General features: G+C 43.7%; 1 protein-coding gene across 13 annotated transcripts in view; it reads right to left on the bottom strand.

The window, feature by feature from the left end:
* MAP4 (microtubule associated protein 4) overlaps positions 1–23,656 on the bottom strand; it is a 170,719-nt gene that overhangs the window by 110,964 nt on the left and 36,099 nt on the right. For 12 of the 13 annotated variants that reach the window (XM_056333974.1, XM_056333975.1, XM_056333967.1 and 9 more), the window contains exon 3: positions 3,845–4,101. In XM_056333974.1, the coding sequence (XP_056189949.1) occupies positions 3,845–4,082 (238 nt within the window). In that variant the 5' untranslated portion in view covers positions 4,083–4,101. Of the gene's footprint in view, positions 1–3,844; positions 4,102–16,512; positions 16,563–23,656 lie in introns of all 13 variants that reach the window. The other variant, XM_056333965.1, reaches the window with a different exon arrangement.

Genomic DNA, 23,656 nt, shown 5'->3' on the forward strand with positions numbered 1-23,656 from the left:
TTGGGGAGAGAGGTTGATGGACTTACAGGGAGAATGTGTTTAACATATCATACGAGATAAAAATGCAAGTACCTTCACACCATTTCCTGACTTTATTTAATCCCTCAAACTCTGGGGTATATGGAATATTCTCCAACTTCAGTTTCATATGTGACAAAGTGTCTAAACTACCTTTTGCAAAAGCAAACCCTGCTGCCTTCTGCAAGAAAGGCGCTTACTCCTAGTGCAGAAAGGGAGGTAAAAGTAAAGGGAGATTTGGTTTAGCTGCAGGTTTCGGGCTCTGGGGCTGTGTTTGGTTCCCATACAGGGAGGACTGTGTGCTCAGCTGTGCAGCGGTGCCTGTCCGGCAGCATGATGCAGTGCCAGCAGAGCCATCTCGTGGCGACTGCCCACTGCAAATTAAAAGAACTTTATCCCCCTGCATCATTCTCAGTATTTGCTTTCCCATTTAAAAAAAAATACAAAAAGTATACAAAGTTAAGACTCACCACCGAGTTTGTGAACAGCGAGTGCAAGAATGCAAAACGTGTTTATTGTTTACAAGGCCATGAACCATTATGCCGCAGACTTAGTTTTGTACCTGATTCCTCAACAGTAACACAATCAAACATTTCAGAAACAATACTGGTGCTCACTTGAACTAAAACATTTCACAGGAACATCACTGCCTGCGGTAAGCTATTAAAGCACAGTATTTTCCTTTCAGTTGGAACTTGCTCCCACCCAAACATCTCTTCCTTTGCACTTTAGGACACAACCCTTATTTCACAGGAACACCCTAACAAGAACTGCTGCTACAGCCTCCATGACTTTAATAGGAAGCTCCACAGTATCCTCCAAACTCCTTGGAGCCTTGGAACTGCTAGGGAAAGCCAGCTGCAGACAGCATAGCACACACCCAAAGTGATCCTTCAGTGTTATGTAAAGCCCACAATGTCATAAGAGGATTACCCCAGAATTTGCCAAATTATGATGTCCAGCCAGGTGCTAGAAAGAGTCAAACCCTTTCTCCTTAAGCTATGCCTTTCCAATGATATTTTAAAAAGTTAACTATTACAGTTTTATTCTAGGACAAATTTGTAGGTGGCCATACAACTGCTCCTCACATCTCTTTCCTCTTTTCCATCTCTCTGCATTTCCATGGCTCACCCAAGTCCATGACGGGGGCCCCCATCTGATTGTTAAACTTGTCTAATCTGGCTCCTGGGTTTAGGAAAAAAGTGAAAGAAAAACCCTGAGCAGAGATGGAATAGCTCGAGTCTGACGGGACATGTGATTAAACCTCTTCTGACTGGGGAAAGACAATCTCAGTAGCAGAGACAGTGCTGTCTGAACACATTCGTGCCTTTTAACATAAATAAATTAACAAGAGGGGGCTGAAAAGCCTGATCCATGAGAGCTATTCTTTTCCCTCAGGAAAGAAAAGCTATTTGCAGTCGTACTTGGAGCCAGGGACATAGAACTCTTGCTGCCTTTCACATAGCAGTCTCCTCTCCCTAAAAACTTCGTGTTACACTCAAAGCACTGCACTAGAGCAACACCTAACACCCCCATTAGGACCTTGTAATATCTCACCCAGGCTCATTTATTCTATACCCTCAATAAAAGCAAGTCTATTAAGCTTTACTGTATTTTTTAAAAACAGTAATGAGCACTGAATAGATCGCATGGAAGAAATAGGCATCCTTATCACTTCAAGAAAGAACAGATTAGACAAGATATAACAGGATCAAATCCTATAAACTGGCCTATAGTAAATTGACACTGTTTTCAGCTGCACAGCTCGACAGTCCTTCCCTTCCTGCTACAAGGTAGGGAAAATGGTAAATATTATCTTATGCGCTCATGGCAAGCAAGCTCTCCAATTTCTCAGTTAGGGTCTTGTTTTCATCTTGCCAAAGATTTAGATAATGCTCGTAACTGTTCTCCAGCTATCCCAAAAAAGGGAAAAACAAATCTCCAAACCAAGAACAAGAAACTGCATCCCCCCTTGACATGTGGGAGGGAAATGAGTTCTGCTCAAGCAGACAAACAAGCAGCTGTAGAGCCAGAGAAGGCACTGGGGAGGGGAAGGAGGGTTAGAAAAGCCAGGAGAGGCAGAGGAGGAGAAGAGGCTGGCCCAAAGATAACCTGCGTGAGCACTGCCACATCCCTGCCTCAGCTCTGTATGCAGGAACCAGCAGTTTTCACATAGGGCAGTTCAGCGAGTTTTAATTACTAAGCAAACGCAAAAGGCCTCATTGTACCAGCTTCAAGAACCTGAAGTTATTTGAAATAGTGAGTTACGATTGTAATGTTTAAGGGATAAACATTGGGGAGGACATGAGAAACTTGTTTTAAAATTCAATACTATATAAAGATTTTAACACTGAGACATTCTGGTGCTGAGATGTTTTAGAATCTGTAACTTCTAGAACAAAGCATTATTTCAAAACATCCTTAAACCATATGCAAAGCATTAACAAGTCTTCATGTTTCTCTGTTACTCCTACTTCTGCAGTGCTAAAATATAAAACACCTACCACTAGAGGTACTATAATTGAGCCTTTTTCAATTGAATATTCAATTGAAATATTCAGAATACACATCTGAATTGACCAAAGCTCAGTTTTATAATCTTTTTGCCTACTTCCATCCTTCCTACTTCTTTGTTACCATTTAATGAACTATGTTAGTATGGACAATTCAAAATCACATTTTCTGTATTACAAGGCACCTGATACACTTCTAAACAATGCAAATAAGTGTCGTAAACAGACCAGAAATCCCCACTGTATAATCCTCCATTCTGTAGTCCTGGAGGTCCTGTTTATTCTGATGAGTGATCATGACAGTTCTACACATCCCACTTTCATCAACACTTGATGAGCACCACGATTAATGCAAAAAAAAAAAAAAAAAAAGGCAAAACTTTCTTCTGAAAGAAGTCACCAGGTTACCTGTTCAGGAGCAAATGTTTTCTTCTTTTACGCAGCATAGATCAAGGCCAAAAAATAATTAAAACAAAACAAAACAAAAAAATCAAGGCACTAGTTGTCACTTAGCTGGCTGGGGGAATACCACACAAAGAATTTAAATTGCTTACCAAGAAAGAAATGTAGTGGACGACCCCCAAATCTGTTTTCCTTTTTACTCAGCTAGGGAAGCAAGTTTCTGTTTAAACCTCTCCTTTTTCTAAGTAGGTTCTGATAAAGCTATTAGCTCTAACAAACATCAACTGGGCTAGCAAATGTTCATAACAAGCAGGCACAACGCTGCATTTTACTACATATGCACATAACCAGCATACACACACAATAAGAAATCAAAGTAAGTAGACCCTTAAATCCATGGGAGAACCAAAGCTTTGGCTATTAAACGTTTGCATCTGAAGGTCACAGCATGGACCTCATGGAGATGCTGATCTGCAGACCTCACCAGCAACAGCTAGTCATCAATCTTTACACCTTGGATTTGCCATTACCCAGAGTGGCGGTATCTTGCACAGTTTCTAGCATTTTGAGATGAAGAGTGCTGTATATATCAGTGTAGCAGTCCCACACTATGGACAGTGCTTTCTCTGAGAAGCCCAAGGCAGCCCCACAAAATATTAACAAATAATAGCATCTTCTGTGGACCAGCAGTAAGAACTTATTTTACAGGCTGAAGGACTGAACAGAAGGTAGAGCAGAAAAGCAAAAAATAGATTTGATCTCAATCTTTCCTTTTAAAATAAACTGCTCAGGTTAAAACTACCTACATGTAAGAGTCCTGTTTTAGCAGGCCTAGCAAAATTACAATAAGCAGAAGTGTTCTCTCATGCTTAAGTGGTGCAGCTTTTTGGTCTTGTGCTTTAGACACTTACGTTCCCCCTGAATACCATCTGCATGGGGTTTGCTTTTTGGCTCCTGGCTCCCAGCTTTTTCATCATCATCATCCAGCAGAGGAACATAGTCTGTTTTATCTACTGTTTCTCCAACCACATCATCAAATTTCTCTGCTTCCAGACTGGCAATGAAGTCCCTTTTCACTTCTTCCTCAATCTCAGGAGGCGGCTCTGTCAGAGCATCCGCAAGACTCAGGTTGTGATCCAAGTCAGCCATCCTTTAGCACCTCTGCAACCTGAAAAGTGGTGTGGGGAAGAAGAAAAAGAAACATTTTAATAAGAAACCTTTTAATTTTACTCAGTTTGATGTTGACAACTGTGTGCCTTCTGCACCCTAACACAGTAAGAAATACTTGCTTTTGAGCTCAGTAATTCCCAGATGCTTACAAAACCCTTACACCAGTACAGAAACAAACAGCTAGATCATCTAAAACAGGTTTTGCTGCATGAAAGTTACATTTCATGTGATGTTTTGTCAGAACCTTGTGGGGGCAGGAGGAAAAGGGAGCGAAAAAAAGAAGAAAAAAGGAAAAAAAAAAAGAAGAAAAAAGGAAAAAAAGGGGGGGAAAGGTGGGGGGGGAACCCCCAAAACACCATACCTGGCTATCATAAACACAATTTACATTGATTTCTGCCTTGCCCCAGATCTCAGAGTTAATTACACATCCCCAGCAGCAGAAAGACAAATGACGCAAGTGAATTTAGTTCTTGGGTTGGACTCCACCCAGCTTCCCCTATGGAGATTAGGATTTTACATAATCTCTGATGTATATTCAGTGATGCTTTTGATCCCTCTGATAGGGTCCCACAGCATGTTTCTGTCCTCAGCAAACCTTGCTAATACCAGCAAACCCACTCTAGCCCTGGGATTTGTGCTGGAAGGTAAATTTTTAATAATGCTGACATGAAAAAATAAAGTACACACACACACTATACATAAAGCTATAAATTGGAAACCAAGTAAAAAGAATCATCATTTATCTCTTCCTTCCCAGTTCATATCTCAGCATAGAATCTAATTTCCTGGCACTAAACAGAAAAACTGAACTGATTCATCTGTTTTGTAGGTAAAGCTTTCAGGTTGGCATAACAAATACACCCATAAACAATTATTTATTTTTTTTACATGTCATCCTTCTGAAGTTATTATTAGGAACAGCAGCTAAGAAATACTGAGGTGAATTTATAGAAAGCTGTCGAAGGCAGCAAAACCCACCACTTCTGCTTGACAAAAGGCACATTTCTGAAGCTTTCAGAGCAGTGTTAGTGTTCTGTATGCACAACATAACTATCCAGGCAGCAAAGACACCAAAAGCTCTAATCAAATATTTTAGCCATTTGCAGAAATTGTCTGGTACAAACTGTAAAAACCAAAACCATAAAGGGCCATTAGAATCTAAATAGGCATACATACAACTCCTACTACAGTAGCTCAGCTTCCTTTAGTTTTGGTCTACGTTTGGAAGCACAAAGCGATTTGATGCTGATCTGTATTACACTCACTACTAGATGTACAATCTATGCCGAGACTCTCCCTGTTAATGAAAGATTTACTCTCTCTTAGGAGTCTGGCAAGCCAATGCAGCAGTACCTGGTCGGGAATCAGCAGAGAACAAGTACATGGAAGTGAAGTTTCAAGTTCCAACAACAAATTCATCCAAACAAAAAGATACACGGAGCTTAGGTAAAGTGATTCAACATTTTACAACCAATTCTCACTATATTGCACAAGAAACACCAAACCACATTAAGAAGGAAAAAAAAAAAATATTGAGCTGAAGATACAGAGCTGCATGAGCAAAGAGGCCCAGACACACTCGCAAGGAAACACAATGGGCATTTGTATGTGCTGGTTAATGAAGGGCTGGATCCAAGTGGCCACTGTGCAGCAGTCCAGGGTCACCGACTTACATGGTGATGGCAGAACACAGATCCTCTTGTTCCGAAAAAACAAAAGCTCCTACTCCTTGAACTACAGGAAATTCTTTGTCAGCAGTATATGGCCACTGACAACATACCTACAGGTTCAAGCCTCTATAAGGCAATATTTCAAATTCTTCATAAACAATGGCATCACACTGATATTGTTGTTTATGTAATCGCATGCAAGTATATTATGGAAACTAATTCAGTTAAAGCTATTCTTTTTTTCTTTAACAATAAAAGGTCAAACTTCAAGCCAGATCAGACTTCAAGCAGCAACTGCAGTTTTTGTTGGTTTAGATAAAGGCCTCGAAGAGATACCACTTCATGGAAATCTAGAGGTGAAAGGTTTGGAGTCTTAACCCTTTGTGCAGGGTCAGTTGAATGAATTATGATTATTATTAAAAAAAAGACAGACATCTTTAAGTAAAAGAGACTTACAAAAAAAAAAAAGATTTCTTTCAGATAGTCTTGACTGTTCTCAAGGCATGCCATCGTACAGATCTGCACACAGTTGACCACATTACCCTTCACTGAGTTTCAAACAGGGAAGTCACTTCTACAATTTTTATCTTTGGATCTGCCAGTCTCTTCAAAGTAAGAAATATGGCTCTTGAATAGCCATGTTTCCAACCACATCCTCCCTTGCTTTCAACTTGAAAGTGAAATGGTATCTTTTGGGTCAGTCAATCTCAAAAAAAAAAAAAAAAAAAAATTGGAGCTATGAACATTTCATCCTTTTGAAATTTTCATTTAGCATAGGGAAGAAAAGCTATTTAAAATTTTCAACAAGCTGCTTCATGATGCTGCAAGGAAATGCAAGAATTAAGGCTGCAGTCAGAATGTAGCTACAGAACATCCAGTAACTTGGGGAATAAGCAAGCAAAGGCTGGAGTGAACACACCTGATAATGAAAGAAAAACCCAACTCCTCTTCTTCACAGCAGGCATGCCAGGTTGGGCTGAATCAGGCCTTGCAGATTTCACAAGTCCTTCATGTTCACCGTATCTTATCTGGTTCTGCACCAACGCCAGCACAGCAAGGTTTACCCATCAAGAACCTGAGCTTTATGTAAATGATATTTAGGAAAACCTCTCATTTTAGCCTCACTCCAAATGCTCATTGGCACTAAGTTCAGTTTACAGACTGTAATCATCAGCTCACAGTTTTCACACGTTCACTTCAGATTAAATATTCCTGCTATTTTAGTTTCAGGAACATGAGCAGCCTTTTAGGAGCATTTCCTCTTGACAGTTTAATTTAGGGTCTCTGTCCAAATAGCAAGACATTGATATCCTCCCACTTTAATGGAAACTACTACCTGCCTATTTTAGAGAGAGGCCCTTTTAACATTTAGCATCCTCTCTTCTGCATTATCCAAACGCAGTAACCATCTACAGCCAACACCAGACAGCACAGAAACCTGTATGGCCACAATCATAGGTTTGCAGGCAGAGCAGCTTTATCAGCAGTGTTTAGATGGCCCAGAAATTTAGTCCTTGTTCCACTGAGACAGTCAGCCACCTTTCCTCTAGACCTAAACAACTGCACTTCAATTAACAGAGCAAATGCCTGTGGAACCCCATGGGAGCCGGACCTGCCGTGTAAGTGGGGTTAGGGAAGCACTGATGAATTCTGAAACTCAATTCCAAGCTAATCCCACCCAGATCATCCTCCAACATAAGCATATTCCACCACAAGCAACTGATGGATTCACATCATGGGTTTTTTGGTCTGCATTAATGTGGTAGCACTTTATGAAATAGTTGCCATAAAATAGCATTGACAATGTCACTATTTCAGACCTACATAGGAGCTAGGACGCTACAGGAATCTAGTTTCTGGGGGAAAATAATAACGTTACATAGACTTATCAGCAGGACATTTCCTTGTCTATATTTAACTTCACAGGGAATGCAGAAACTATGTATAAAAAAAATAATACTAAATCAGAGTAACTAATAAAAGCCATTTTGCATTTTTGTAGCAAATACAGAACTGGTCTCTCAGACACATAAGAGTGCCTGGCAAATAACCGGCTGCCCTAACACAAAGCACCACACTGGCTGCAGGAAGCCTTCCACAGCCCAGGTAGGGTCAAAGGAGAGCCAGAACCCCACTAGAATTGGGACTAGAAACAATTTCTCTGGTTTCCACCTCTGGTGTTAGACCAGCCAAACTACACTAACTCCCAGGCTCCCAGTTTGATCTAGGGCTTATAGAGTTAACTAAGCTAAAAGGAAAATAAATATACTGCAGTCTGCTAAGAGTAGAAAGCAGAACCTGAAGCATATTCATGTGTTGACCAGCTTAGCAAGACAGATGCTTCCCATACCATTTTTCATTCGTATGGAACAAAGTTAGCTACGTGCAGGAAGCATTCAAGAATCTTCCTCAAGATGTACCTTAATACACCGTACGTTACATCACCGTGCAAAACAGATATTAATGGAGTACAAGGGATATGAATTCTGACATTAACTTTAAAGATGAAAGGGCAAAACTGAGAAATGACTGAGGTTTCAGAAGGCAGCAGTTTAAAAATTTATTAAGTAATTCTTCAGCTGTGACACAGCTGCCTAGATCCTCTTGTTTGTTAAATAACAGAGGGAGTAACAGCAGCAATGGTGTAACACCAACCTGTATGGCTTAAGATTTCTATCTCTGCGAGAGCCTCAGAAGACAGTCAAGTCCTCCCTGAAGAACAACGAGTAAGTATTTTGCTCAGAGGTAAGGTGTGGAAAGGAGCAGACCACTATGTTATCAGTCCCACACCGACAGCTGTACTACAGACAAGAAAAAGTTCTCCTGTAGCTAGATAGTCCTCAGTCCATTCCAGGAAATCTTCAAATTATGCCACAGCAAATAAATCATATTCCCTTAATTCATGCTTTAAAAAAATAATAATAAATGGTTTAGACTTCTTCATGTTCCAGCAACAGCTGATCTGTTGTACCTAGTATTGCCCCATCTGTTCTTTTTTATGCTCAGAATCTTTGTGTACCCAGTGACTAACCCGTTTGTTTCAATAAATTAAATCCACTTTCTTGTTAGCTAATCTGAAAGATACAGAAGAGTTTGTTTTAATCTCCTACCCATATCACGACCCCCTATCCGGGCATATTGTTCCAAAGAGCTCCTGCTATTTACCCAAGTCAATTTGTCTCTCCCTTTCAAAACAAGCTCCTTTCTGGGTGTTCCCACCATCATTTGACCACACACACACAGCTGAAGTTTGCAAATATATGCAGAACTGGTGCTCTGCAAACCAAGTTAGAGAGTCACAGACTTACAACACCCTAGAGATCCCTAAGAAGTTAGTCCAGCACTTCCTTGTAGAGGTCTTACTTTAAGTGACTTAGTAGAATAACTTTGAAGAAACACCATCTTATCCAGCCACGCTCTGAAAGCGGAAGGAATACGAGCCACACTTACTTGCATAAGCCACTGCCTCTAGCTTCCCATCTTGGGAAGAGTGGAATTTATTTCCTGAACTTTGTATTTCCATTTTGTAGCTTCCTTAACTGCACTGTTGTGTACATGCCTCTGGGCATGCACCATCTTTGAATTTAAAGTTATGATCAGTCTGACCCAGATTTTGTGCATCTTGTCTGAACAGGGAAAAAGGGAAGAGCAGGCAAGTGGGGGCAGGGGATGCTGCCCACAAGAAGAAAAAAAAGATATACCTGAAAACCTGTGAACTGTTTAAACAGATTCATACTTGGCACATGGCGTTGACTGACTTCCCTTGGCTTTTTGGCAGAGGGAATAGGTGATTTTTTCCAGAGCAGCATATACACGACAGGTACCAGCCCTGCCAGTTATGCAAGCAGAGCGCAGCGCTGCTGCCTGCCAGCCCTGCAGTGACACAGCACCTCAGCCCTCCGCAGAGCCCTGCCAGGCTGCTGCTCTCCTACAGCCTGTACCTCTGCCCCAGACCAGGTGATCCGCACTCAGCCTCTCTTTTTCCACTTAACACTAGTCTTGATAGTTGCTGGCTGTATCCGTACCAGCATTAACTACATATTCTCCTCTATGAAAACAAAGTTCAAGCAACCTTCATACCAAAGGGGTAGGAGAAATCTATTCACAAAAGCAGCACATCAAGATGAATAAGAAACAAAGCAACATCTCCTCACTTTTGCTTGTTTGTTTGTTTAAAGAAGACACTCTGATATACATGCTGCTCATAAATCTGTGTATTATTTTATCAGATCCACTTGCTCCTTTAAAATTAGCTCCTAACTACATACAGAACAAAATCCCCGACTGGAAGAAACAGTGACAGCTCAGTCATGATTCCCATTTCTCTTGTCCTAAGTCAGCTTGCTTTTCTTAGACGAGGCTCTCATGAGCACTTCACAGTGCCTATTGAGGCGTTAAGAAAACAGGCTAGCAGGGAGCAGACATATGCTAAGTCATCTTCCTTCACCATATCCTGAAGGGAGTCCTCTGTGAAAAGGATGTCTGCATCTATCTTTCAAAAGAAGAGGACACATCAATGAATAAAGTTGCTGACATTTCTTACATTCCACGGCTGGGCACAACAAATCTATGACCCAATTTAATTTTTTATCATTTTTTTGGCACATTCTGAACAGGTAGGATTAATTTATTGGGTTTTTTTTAAAGTTAAAGACAGTAAGATCCCTGCTTTGTTTCTGTGCTCCGAGCCACAGGAAATCACTCGAATTACTAGAAGCTTCTTCTCAGAAGTAATGAGATGCAGGCCAAGGGTATTAAAGTCTTTCCAGCAACACACACAAATTCATGCTCAACTCACTTGCTAGGTAAACCAGTGCAAGGGCCTCAAAATGGGTGTCCTGAATTATAGGCTTATATTCAGGAATTACTTCCAAAAAAAAGCAGCGATGTACAGTTACCATCTCACTAGTCGAGGGAAGGCTGTCTGGTCCAGATACTCAAGACCTGGTTAGACAAGTGTTAAGTACCGGATACCACATACATCATCATACCACTAGTTAAGTGTAAGACTATAGATATATCCATAGCAAAAAACAAACACTGATTTTAAACTTTGAACAGTTGTTTGAACCAGAGCGTAGGCAGCAGCCTTCACATAACTGACAAGCTGAAGCAAACAGCAGCAAGCAGTTTCCAGCTCCAATCTGCCACACCACTCATGCTGCCAACTGCCATATTACACGAAGGGTCCGCTTACTTAAGGCGTCACACAAAATATCTTATTACTAATTTCAAATGGATATTTGGACTTTCAGCAACATCAGGATTTCAGTTAAGAGCCATGTCACACAAAACCACGTTCTCCTTCAGACAACACAAATACAATAAGAGTTTCCAACTATGATGTCTATAGCCTAAGCAATTGCTTCCCTCCTTTATGAAGGCCAAAAGTAGCAAGTGCAGAGAAGGCAGATTTGGAGTATTTGCTGGTTTTACACCTGAACTGCTAGAACAGACAAAGACACCTGCAGAGTTGTTTCCCTTTTCAGCCCAAATTCTCCAACAGCCTTCTGGCTAATTTTAAGTATACAGAATATACTAAAAAGTCCCAGAACCTCCAAGTTCCTATAGATAACAAGCCAAAAAGCATGCAACTAAAAAGGGAATAAAGTTCCTATTACCTCCACAGAGAAAAACAAGGACAATGCAGGCATTTGCACCCTGGACTACCAAGCTGCAGTACACACTATCACTCACACTGGCAGAGTTTGGCAACCAGTGATGGACATGAGGGTACTGCAGAGGGCTAGGGATGGGGCAAAGTGTCCCTAATTTACACAAAATTCAGTGCCACTGAACTGCACAGTAATAACCCTAAAACAACAACAAAGGCTTGATGCAAATCTCAGTTCCCTTCCACAATCAGTTGACAGCCACACATAAGATAATCAACAGGATGTTTTAACTTCTCACTTTAAATGGGTTTAACGAAGTTGTAATTCAGCTTGCCGACACAATTTCAAAGCCAAGGCAGAGCTTCAGCCACTATTGCTTCCTCATAATGGGGTTTGCTCAGAGTAATTTCCTCTTCCCTATCCAATACCTCACTACTTCCACTTACTAGGTCGCTAATAACCTTTCCCTCAGCTTTTGATTCCGACTGCTATTCTCATTTGAGCTTTTTTCCCTTGTAGCAAAAAGCCTTCCCAACGAAACAGGTTAAATGAGCTCCAAGTGACACCGCACACACACTGAAACAATCCTGGAGATCCTCAAGCTGTCTGTAGCCTGTTCAGCTGTGAGTAACTGAACTTGAACATCAGGAACACAAGGAACAAAAACAGATCCAAGCAGAAAACAAAATGAGAGCTCCAAGCACTGCTGGTCTCTTACGAGAGAACAGTTTGAATAAATCTGAACATGAGCAAACACAGCAGAGTGTGGGGCCAGGTGGAACCCCCCAAGGCACCGAGGGGCTGGCAGCAGCGCTCACCGAGCCACTGCCCATCGTCTCGCAGCAGCTCTGGCTCACGAGGGGTCCCCGGTGACTGGGGGTCACCCAACGTGACACCCACCTCACCTGCAGGAAGGAGGATCTGGGGAACTACAGACTCTCAGCCTGACCTCAGTGCCGGGCCAGGCCCCGAGTGCCACCACGTGACACATCCAGCACGACCAGGTGGTCAGGCCCAGTCAGCGGGGATTCATGAAAGGCAGGTCCCGCTCGACCGACCCGATCTCGGTCCACAACAAGGTGACCCGCTCAGTGGATGAGGGACAGGCTGTGGGTGCTGCCCGCCTGGACCTTAGTGGAGCCTTTGGCAGCATCTCCTGGAGAAACTGGCTGCTCACGGCTTGGACAGCTGGACCCTACACTGGGTGAGAAGGTGGCTGGCTGAGCAGTGGGGAGCGGAGCCACGTCCCGCCGGCCCGGGCACACGCGGTGCTCCCCAGGGCTCAGCGCAGGGGCTGCGACTGGGCCAGGGGCACCTCAGTGTGTGCAGGCACCACCGAGCTGGGGGGAGCACTGACCTGCCGGGGGGCAGGGGGCTCTGCAGGGGGTCTGGGCCGGCAGGCGGGCCGAGGGGCCGAGCCCAGCTGTGTGGGGGTCACCCCGGCCCTGTGCTGGACCCTGCCCGGGGGTCACACCAGCCCCAGGAGCTCCAGGCTGGGAGCAGGGGGCTGGGCACTGCCCGGCGGGGAAGGGGCTGGGGGGCAGCAGCTGGGCACCAGCCCCCCGCATGCCCAGGTGGCCAAGGGGGCCAGCAGCGCCCTGGCTGGTGTCAGACACGGCGTGGCCAGCAGGGCCGGGGCAGTGCCCGTCCCCCTGCGCTGGGCACTGGGGGGGCCGCCCCTCGGATGCTGGGCTCAGTTTGGGCCCCTCAGCACCAGCCAGACCCCGAGGGGCTGGAGCATGTCCAGAGCCGGGCAGGGGGCAGCTGGGGGTTCAGCCTGGAGAGAAGGGGGCTCAGGGGGGACCTTCTCGCTCCCTGCAGCTGCCTGACAGCGGGGTGCAGCGAGGGGGGGTCGGTCTCTGCTCCCAGGAACAAGTGACAGGACAAGGGGAAACAGCCTCACCTTGCCCCAGGGCAGGTTTAGATTGTGGGTTGGGGAACATCTTCTCTGAAAGGGTGGTCAGGCACTGGGACAGGCTGCCCACGGAGGTGGTGGGGTCACCATCCCCAGGGGTATTTAAAAGACGTGTAGACATGGCACTTAGGGCCATGGTTTAGTGGTGGGCTTGGCAGGGCTGGGTTAGCAGTTGGACTCTGATCTCAAGGGTCTTTTTCAACATGAACGATTCTGTGGTTCAAGCAAAGTCTTGGGTGGAACACATGTATATACATGTACTTGAGTATGGAAAAAAGCCTAAGGAAAAAAGGCAAAAGACGAAAGTGAACACAAGAGCCACAAGAAGACTGAGCAAAGCTTGACTGCAGTACACTTGTTCCTCAACTTCCCACTTAGCAATACAGCTCTAAGGTGTGAAAGTGGCACATTGATTTACATGTGGATCCGAGGAAAAGCAGCACAGTACCTTCCAGGTGGGTTCACAAACTTTCCCAAGCACCAGCAGCAAAGACAAACTGGGAAGCAGTTATGCTCTCAGCTGGGACCCGTACTTCAGAATCTGGAAAGTTTGAGGCAATTGAAGTGACCCTGCAAAGATGCTCAGGATGGCTGCAGGCGGGGGGCTGTGAGCACTGCAGGTGGTGAGCACGGCCTGCATGCCAACTGTGCTTCGTTAATACTATTAGTCACTCACTTTCATGGGCATGTTAATATTTTGAATAAACAAAGAGCAACTGTCAGAGCAGAACGGAAACTACCACAGCAAGGCCAATAGACTACGACAGGGAAAGTCATCTGAACAAAACACTCTAGCTGACAATGGCTGGGTTGTGTTTTTTAATGCTATACCTTTAGATTTTCTAAACTGCACCTTCAGAATTTCAAAGCTGATGGCTTTAAAAAGTGCACTTATTTCAATTTCATAATGCCTTGTACGAGTCTACATAATTCTGGGTTTTATTAGTATTTCCAGAGAGTACCATCAATTTGTAGGGTTTCATTACTTAAGATATGAGCCATTTCTCCACTATTTAAAGTAAAGCATTACTTTTTCTGCTAATTGATACTGCAAATATACCCAACTTCTACAACTAGACTGCAAAGGGTCTTTAATGAACATTTCTGTTGATAAGCCTGAAACATTTTCATCAGCTAGACTTCCCTTAAGAAAGCAATACTAAAGCCAATGAGGCATGCTTTAACCATATTCAGTTATTCAGATGGCATGTGAATTAGCAAAGTAAGGCAGCAGACAGTCTGCCAGTATTCATGCCACTTGAGTAATGTTAAAAAGATTCTCTGTTTTCTGGAGATTTGAGACAACTTCTATTTTCTTCCTGCCCTCCAGACATTCATAGCTTGGAGAGTTTACACTTCATGAAATGATAAAGTCTACAAAGATAACTGGGCAGAAATCCTGAACTAGCCAGAGGAAAGCTGTAAAGTAACCTCCTCTCTCCACATGTGCATCTCCTACTCACTGCCAACATAAAAGCTATAATTAAAGTCAGCCTGTAAGCTGACAGTCCAACATTTTTCAGGTTTACTAAAGCTATATTTCAGTTTATAGCCACTCTTCCTAGATGTGGACATTCACTTACATTGAAGTTATCTGTACTTGATTTAACAAAAAACAAGCCATTTTTCTTTAAAGCAAAGGGACCTCAAAAGAAACTGCAGGGACCAGCACAAGGCCATCCAGGGGAGGTAGCAGCAACAAGGACAATTCAAGTCTACTTGGGTTCTCAAACACAGACAGACAAATTGGAAACCTGAGGAAAACCAGCTTGATCTGTCTTTCTGAATAAGATTGTGCCCAGCCTAACAAATGAAATGACAGCTTTTGCATCTCCATTATGGCAGATACATCTCCAACATCAGGCAGATCTACAGAGTGCATTTGAGATATGTTATGCAACTCACACGCCACCAGGTGATGAAAAGCTCCCAAATACAAATAAAAATGTCATTGGAGCTGGCTAGAAGGAACACTATTCTAACAGCTACTAAACACTGAAAGACCTCATGAAAGGATTCTATATATTTACAGCTGTAACAAACAAGATTACAGGGCTGCTCCACCCTCCCCAGGGCAGAAGCCTTGTGATCCACAATGATGTTTTTCAAGAAACTTTAGCCCTGTGCCAGCAAGGATAGATCAATGCATCACTCAACCTTTCCACCTTTGCACTTGCATCTCCAACAGACTCTTCAAAGACAAACTCAGTGCTCTGTACTGCTCATTTAAAATACAAGCTTTGCATCAGCCAAAAGAATATGCTTTTTAGTCATCTCTGACATGAGGAAGTTGGGTCACTGCAACATTTAACTTGGCTTTAATTTAGTACAGGTATCAACCACATCAGATTTCAACAAAATAGAGGTCTCTGGTGATCCAATCCATGACAATACAGGCCAAAAACCTCTCAGCAGTCAAAACCTCTGCTATTTTACAAAGTGCCATTTGCTGCTTGCCATCTTGGTGTTTAATGCATCCCACTAAGCATTTGCCTCCCAAGCACAAAGACCAGCCACCCACAGAATCACAGGATTGTTCAGGTTGGAAGAGACCCTTAAGATCATCAAGTCCAACCGCTAACCCAGCGCTGCCAAGCCCACCACTAAACCATGGCCCTGAGCACCGCACCTACACATCTTTTAAATACCCCCAGGGATGGTGACTCCACCATGTCCCTGGGCAGCCTGTTCCAATGCTCAACCACCTTTTTGGTGAAGACATTTTCCTAATATCCAATCTAAACCTCCCCTGGTGCAACTTAAAGCCATTTCCCTCTGTCCTATCACTTGTTACTTGGGAGACAGACTGCACCTCATGACAACTTCCATTCAGGTCATTGCAGAGAGCAAGGTGGTGTCCCCTGAGCCTCCTTTCCTCCAGGCTAAACACCAGCAGTTCCCTCAGCTGCTCCTCGTAGGACTTGTTCTCTAAACCCTTCACCAGCTTTGTTGCTGCTATTTGGACACGCTCCAGTACCTCAGTGTCTTGTAGTGAGGGGCCCAAACCTGAAGGCAGTATTTAAGGTGCGGCCTCCCCAGTGCCAAGTACCGGACAACAACCATGCAGCCAGGCTCCTGTCAAGAGATCACCTGCAAGGGAAGGAACGTTCCTGCAAATTCCATCCTGTTCAACTTAATGTTCACCTCCTCCATGGAAGAAAAGCAATGCTGCCTGAGCAAAGTTGCTTGGAAAGGACTAACTGCATTACCTCTAGTTATTATGGAAGCTCTCCAGACAAATTGATCTCTGTATGCAGACCTGTTATTAGTGGAAAAAAAAGAAATAAATAAATAAATACTAGTTCTTCAAGACTTCGAGGAATTTGTATTCTAGTGGCAGGTAAAATGCCTATTATATGCCCCTTATTACAATTATTTTTAATTAAGTAAAAGCAGTTTAAAAATAAAGTCTACATTCAGCACTTATGCAAAATAACAATAATTAGCTGGAACTAGATCTCTGTCAAAGATCAAGGCAGAAGGAATACCCAAATGAAAGAGCACAGAAACAATTCTTGTTTGTGCATGCCTAAATATATACATATGCACACACACCTATGGGTGGCTGTGTATCATGGAATCCTACCATAGATGGAAGGGCCCTTAAAGACCCCCCAGTCCCACCCCTGCCACACGCAGGGCCCCCTACCCCCAGCCCCGGTGGCTCCCAGCCCCGTCCAGCCTGGCCTTGGGCACTGCCAGGGCTGGGGCACCCACAGCTGCTCTGGGCAGCCCGTGCCGGCGCCTCGCCGCCCTCACAGGGAAGGATTTCTCCCTCAGCTCTCATCTCCATCTGCCCTCTCTCAGCGCAAAGCCGTTCCCCCTTGTCCTGGCGCTGCAGGCCCTTGGGAAAAGCCCCTCCCCAGCTTCCTCGCCGGCCCCTTTGGCTGCTGGAAGGTGCTCCAGGGTCTCCAGGAGCCTTCCCTTCTCCGGGCTGAACAGCCCCAGCGCTCCCAGCCCGGCTGCACAGCAGAGGGGCTCCAGCCCTCTGGCCATCTCCGTGGCCTCCTCTGGCCCCGCTCCAACAGGTCCGTGCCCTCCTTATGCTGGGGGCCCCGGAGCTGGAGGCGGCGCTGCAGGGGGGTCTCAGCAGAGCGGGGCAGAGGGGCAGAGCCCCCTCCCTCGCCCCGCTGGCCACGCTGCTGGGGATGCAGCCCAGGGCACGGGGGGCTTTCTGGGCTGCGAGCGCACGTGACCGGGTCACGTCCAGCTTCTCGCCCACCAGCACCCCCAGTACCTTTCCTCAGGGCTGCTCTCAACATGACATTCTTTAGATAGAACAGGGAGACTTAGGAGGCATCAATAGTAGTCTGTCATGTGTCATTCTTAAAATCAAAGACGTAGACTGTGCTAAAGGGGAGATCATTTCTCACTTGGCAAGTATCTGACTGACAGGAAGCTCCTGGATAACCTCTTAAAATGGTGTTGTGAGAAAAAAAGAAAGTCAAATCAACCAACCAACCATCTTCCATATAACCAACACTACTGGGTAGTTACTTTGGACTAAGTGTCCAAGAGGTTGCAGGCTGCTCAGAGGTTCTAGATTCTCCATTCTTGGACATCTTCAAAACTCAACAGCACACAATCCTGGGCAACCTGCTCCAGCTGACCCTGCCTTAAGCAGAGAGGGGCTGGACTACGTTATGTCCAGAGGTCCCTGCCAACTTCAGCTATTCTGTGATTCTGATACTCTTTGAAGACCACTGTTATTATTTTTGAAACCAGTGAGCCTATGAACAGAACAAGGTATGTTCAGAAGCACTTGCATTTTGCATCTTGACAGCAAGCCTTAAAGGCCTAAAGGCAAACCAAAACTGTCCCAGCCTTGCTGGCCACACAGTTTTGGAGAGGATCCATTTCTGTCCAAGACTCTGAGAGAATCAATTAGTGTCGAGAGCACACAGTAGCATGGTCCTACAGTAAGTATGCGATTTTGTTCATGCAGTGGCTTTTGCCAAGAATGGAAACAAGACAAAGCGATGTAAAAAAATTGAGGAATAATTCTGGAATTTGCATCTCTGATACCTGAAAATTTGAATGAACACGATCGGCCATTGTGTAACTCCCTTGCTCTTAATCTAGGAGCTAAAATTACTTTGGGTGCTGTGAAGCTAGCTCTAGGAGTCCTAACTACTCCTGCAATGGAAAGGCAGCCACCAATCCTGCTAACTAATATACAAAGGTCTTTTTTCTGCTGCTTCAAAAGACCCACAAGTTATTACTTGTCTGCAATTGCTTCAGTTTGTCTACAGTGCAAGGCCAGAAGTCAGTACAGTAGGAAAAGCCTGACTTGCAAAACCATGAAGACAACCAGAATTAACCTAGAAGGCCAGCTCTAAAAGCAAGGACTGCATGTATCCACACAAGACAGGCGTTAAGCTTCTTGCTACGCCTCACCTTCTTCCCGCATGGAAATATGTGAAAATGCAGCTTTAAGATAAAAGCAAATATTATCTAAAAAGCTTCCACATCTTGTCACTACTCACATTACTCAGGTTTTTGTTAGCACACTGCTACCAGAGTCATCCTGGCCAGCTGATGGGGCTGAAACAACAGCAGTCACAGGGCTAGGAAATGCTGATCCTAACCATGAGCACCACAGTCCCACACAGCAACATGTGGCCATGGGCAGGGATGCCACAAGTGAGGAGGGAGAGAGCTATATGAAGTCAAGGGGGTTTTTCTTGGTCAATTTTGCTTGTTTTTTAAAGCTCTGGGCTGATATTTTCCTCCCTATAGTTATTTCCTAGTAAAGGATTAGGATGTCAGGGGGAAGGAGTGGACAGGCACAATGCCTCTCCATCAGCTGGGAGCAGCTTTCCCGTTATTATTCACATATGACAAGAATATATATATTCTGCACCTTCCCATAATCACCGCAACAGGCAGACAGTATATCAATGGCAGCTACAGATACGTAATAATTCAGAACTCTCAGAGCACTCTGGATAAATATATTAATTTATTATCCGACTCTAGTTTGGACTGCTAGAGTTCTTCCCTTAAAAGATAAAATACCCTCCTTTTGTGGGTGACATGAGATCATCTACACTAACTTGCAACATTGATTTTTAAGTAAACATGACTGCATCATGTTTTACTTATGGATTCACATACTCCCCTTAACAGAACTTGGTTGCAAAGTATTGCTTTAGCAGAGACATGAGAGAGGTCACAAAATAGGCCAGTTATTGTTCTGAAAGTGTTCAGAGCTGCTGCTAAGCCTGAGAAAGCTGGACTTACCTGTTACTGTTCCAGCTCCCTCACATCATGGGGCTCGAAGATGATGTTCAGAAGATTTACTTCTCTGGAACACAGTATTTACATGGCACAGACTGGCCCTTCCTTGTTCCAAAGATCTCAGTATGAAGTCCAGCGTGCATAGACAGTTGTACTGTGCAGTGAGACTCTGGTCGCTCACTCAGATTTCAGAGGTTCAGTTGCAGGCTTTCCATCATTACACTCCCTTTTGGCCTTAGTTCAGGTTCTTTTCTGCTCAGAATGAGGAGATACTTTTTGCAGAACTTGACTTCTCTATGCAGGGAAGTAACAAAATGCAATGGCTCCAGAAGGAGATGGACAGGAACTCTAGGCATGAAGTACATGCCTATTTTATCAGTACATTTAACAGCAAGAGCAAAGCCAAGGCAGCAACTCTCTTGCTACCTAGCTTTGAAAAGCCAAATTCTGGTCACTGAACACAGACAGAGAAAACTCCAGACACCCAGGAGAATAACTCTACCACATCCCTGGGAATGACACTTAAATTGTTCCGCATTTGTCTAAAAGCCTAAAGTGAATTTTGCAATTTCCCCACAGTATGTACCGCTAAAGAGTTAGCACAAGTCCCTTTAACAGCAAGGGCCCTAAGCCACCTAATAAACCACTTCCACCAACAGAAGATGTGGCACAGCCAAAGCTGACCAGTGCTACCAAAACTGGCAAGAGTGAACAGTCATGAACCAAAGGTAAAATTGTTCAGACTTCCCTCCTGTCTAAATCACAAACAAACCCTAAAAGGACAACAAATGGAAGGAAGCCCACCCAAACCAGTCCTGAATGTTTGGAGATGCTGACTTGGAATCAAAGAAAAGTCTTTGAGCAAGTAAGGATGGTGGGAAGGGGGGACGCTCGCATAGGAAGAGGGCCTTACATTAGCCCAGCCACAACTGGACAAAAACCAGAGCCAGGAGGCTTTAGAGTGTCAAGCTGAGAAAAGCAAGAGTGATACAACTGCAAAGAATCATTCCAGCAGACCACTTCCAACTCTGACTTCACTTGCACCCAACCCCAAAAAAATACATGGTATATATTCATGCCTGCAAAGAGTGTTTTACTATTGTTAATTATACTTGAGATAAGAGAACACCAGCCTCCTGAATGATTCCCTTCCTTTGGGCAATTTCACTACTATTAACCACTCAGCAAGATGGGGTAAGACTGTCCAAGTCAGATTGCTACATTATGAGCTGTACCATTTCCAAGCTGATAAAAGAGTCACATTAATAAACTTGCCTTAAGTTACAGCAGGATAGATACTCTGCCAGAGCAGCTTCATGGGGAGTACAAGAATAACTTTCCTATAAACCCCAGCAGGGATTAGGGACTCTAGAAGATGGGGATTAATGGTTTTGGCTGGCCTTCAAAAAAGCCACATGGAAGATGAGTTCATAGATAGTAACTGTGAGGGACTTTCAAGTGTCTAGCTCTGCACAGGCCTACAAGCATTGAAATGAGACCTAAAAAAGCATGGTATGTCATCTCTAAAAATCATAAATTATTATTTAAGAAAAATAAAGGATTCTGCCCACCTTCTGCACAGACTTTCAGCTCTAAAATGACCTATTCCTTAACTACTTTAAAAAAGAAACTCCCCACAGTCACACTTCTTTGCTGGTTTTCAAGCCAGAAGACAGGATTTTCTGTGCTGCTCACCAGACGAGGCAGCACCGAATAAGGAGAGTTTCATTAATCATGGCGGGGAAGAATCTCCTTTTTTCACTTGGCAGAGGACAGAGGGAAAGACACCCGAAGTGGGGGCAGGGTATGAAAACTCTGGCTGTTAGCAAAGCACATTTCTTTCTATGTTGCATATTGACTGCTAAGCCACAAACCAAACAGGCAAGGCAAGCAGCTGTTCCTGTCAGCTGCTTTCCTTTAATAGCACATGCATCAGAAAGGAAAGTAGCTTGTACCCCCCTAAGAGCAAAACCCAGAAAATACTGGCTTTCTGGCTTTCTTTTACTAAAGAGTCCCTTCTCTTGGGAGGAAGGGAAGGATGGCACATTTCTAATACAGTAGCTCAGTCAATAATTCCCATTTTTATTACTTATTTTGTACCTCCTTATTCTTCCTGCAAGATCATCTCACTGCTGTGGCCTGGAAAAGACTACTAATGAACGCACAAAAAGGGAGAAGTTTCACTAATAAAGTTCACCTCAGTCACTTGGTCCTCATGTCAACTTCTCTAAATTCATCTTACTCCACATTTGTCTTATATATGCAGCTCCCAGAATAACCAATCTTGTGCTTACATAAGAATTTCTGCTTTAATTTCTAACATGATTTCTTCTGTTACTGCTTGTGAAGAAAACTGTACAGTATGAACACTGGAATTACAAACCAGGAGATGAGAAAGAGCCCAGTCATGCTGGAAAATAAATTTTTCAGAGATCCAGTCCAGCTTAATTATGGTTGTAATACCACTGTGCAGCCCCTCGATGCATTCGTGAACCGTCAACATTTTGTCTTATGTCTATACACATCTGAGAGGGTAGCGGAGAAAGTAAGACCATAGAGGACAGATTCTAGAGTTAAGGTAATCAAACAAAGCTCTCACTGAAGAATAATATAAGGAGACATTAAATAGCATTTAATGTGTTACATCCATAGCGTATCTCATACATACACCAAGAAGCCCAATGTAGTAAGTCTTGAAAAATACCAAGTTAAACTTCCTGTAGAACAGCAGAAACAATTCAAGCTTGCGGAAATGGGCTGGCAGAAAGAGGCAAGACTTAGGCCCAGCAACTCTGCTCCTTTATTTCACAAGGGCTCTCAAGAAGGATAAATCAAGTCATAAATGGCACTGGAAAGACCTTCTCAAATAGAGCTCCTGGAGGCCAACTTTGTGGCTTCTCCTACTCAAATACACAATCTGATGCCCACAAGAAAGGCTGGGTGCCATCTGCTACAAGCAAACTGACTCTAGAGAAGCGCTCCAAGACCAAGACATTAGTCAGTGTTACTCAAAAAAGCAAGATAAAAGTTGAGCAAGAAGCCTAAAACATCACAGGTTGGGGAGAGCAGCAGCTACAACCATGAAAACAGAAGCAGCTCGTTTGGCGACCAGGTATGCACAGTCACTCCTTCCAGGAACTCCGTTTACATAGAAGCTTTACTCCTTTACCTATATTGAATAATTCTAGTTATGTTAGTGACTATATTGAAGTAGCTACTTTATTTTTAATTAAAATAAGCACCTCTGACAACATAATTATATAGCATGAGAACCTGTCGATCAGGACACAGAACTGGTAGCTTCAAAATGAGAAAGGTGACTAGTAAACTATTTTCATCAATGACAACTCATCATCAGCTTGAGGTCTCAGAATCAGATGAGTGAAACAGCAAACCTGTCAGTGCTTTTTCAACTAGATTTGCAAAGAGCAAACAATACTTTAAAGCATTCCACTACTAGAAGGTCAAAAAACTTTCGAAGAATGAAACAAAACACACTACACTAAGAAATTAATTTTAGCTACTTGCAAATTCTGCAAGATCTTAGCTATAGCAAGTAAGTTAGTTTAAAGACTCATTAGTTTCCCTGGAGAATCATGACCTCCTCTCAGGCTTTTGAGAACCGACAGATATGCCCCAAAAGGAACCCTGAAACAGAACAGACACATTGGAGCTAGTAGAGAGGCAGGGGTTTGCCATTTGGAAACCACAACAAAGCATTATGGAAGCAGACATTTAAAAAGGAGCAGCAAATGCTCTGTTAGTGCCCTGCCAAGGTTTTAGAGCGTCAGCCAGATCAGAATTTTGCGACCATGTAGGCAAACTAGAGTCAACGTTCCCATTTACCAAGCATTAGCAGCCTTTTGTTTGCTTCACATGTGTTTGCTTTTCAGGCCAGGAACAAAATTCAAGTCTGTATTTCCACAGAGGCGCTCAAAAATTCATGAAGAAATGAAGTCCCTAGACATATTTAGGGTGGCAAAGTATACCTAGAAGATTCAGAGCTGTGGAGCCTGCTCCTTCTTACTCTTAAGAACAGCTTTGGGATACCTTTGTCTGTCTTTGCTTTAGTAGTGTGTTGCTAGAACATGCTTAGGAAGGGCCTGGCTTTTT

This window comes from Falco biarmicus, chromosome 4, assembly GCF_023638135.1.
Source record: "Falco biarmicus isolate bFalBia1 chromosome 4, bFalBia1.pri, whole genome shotgun sequence".
Classification (NCBI taxonomy): Eukaryota; Metazoa; Chordata; class Aves; order Falconiformes; family Falconidae; genus Falco; species Falco biarmicus.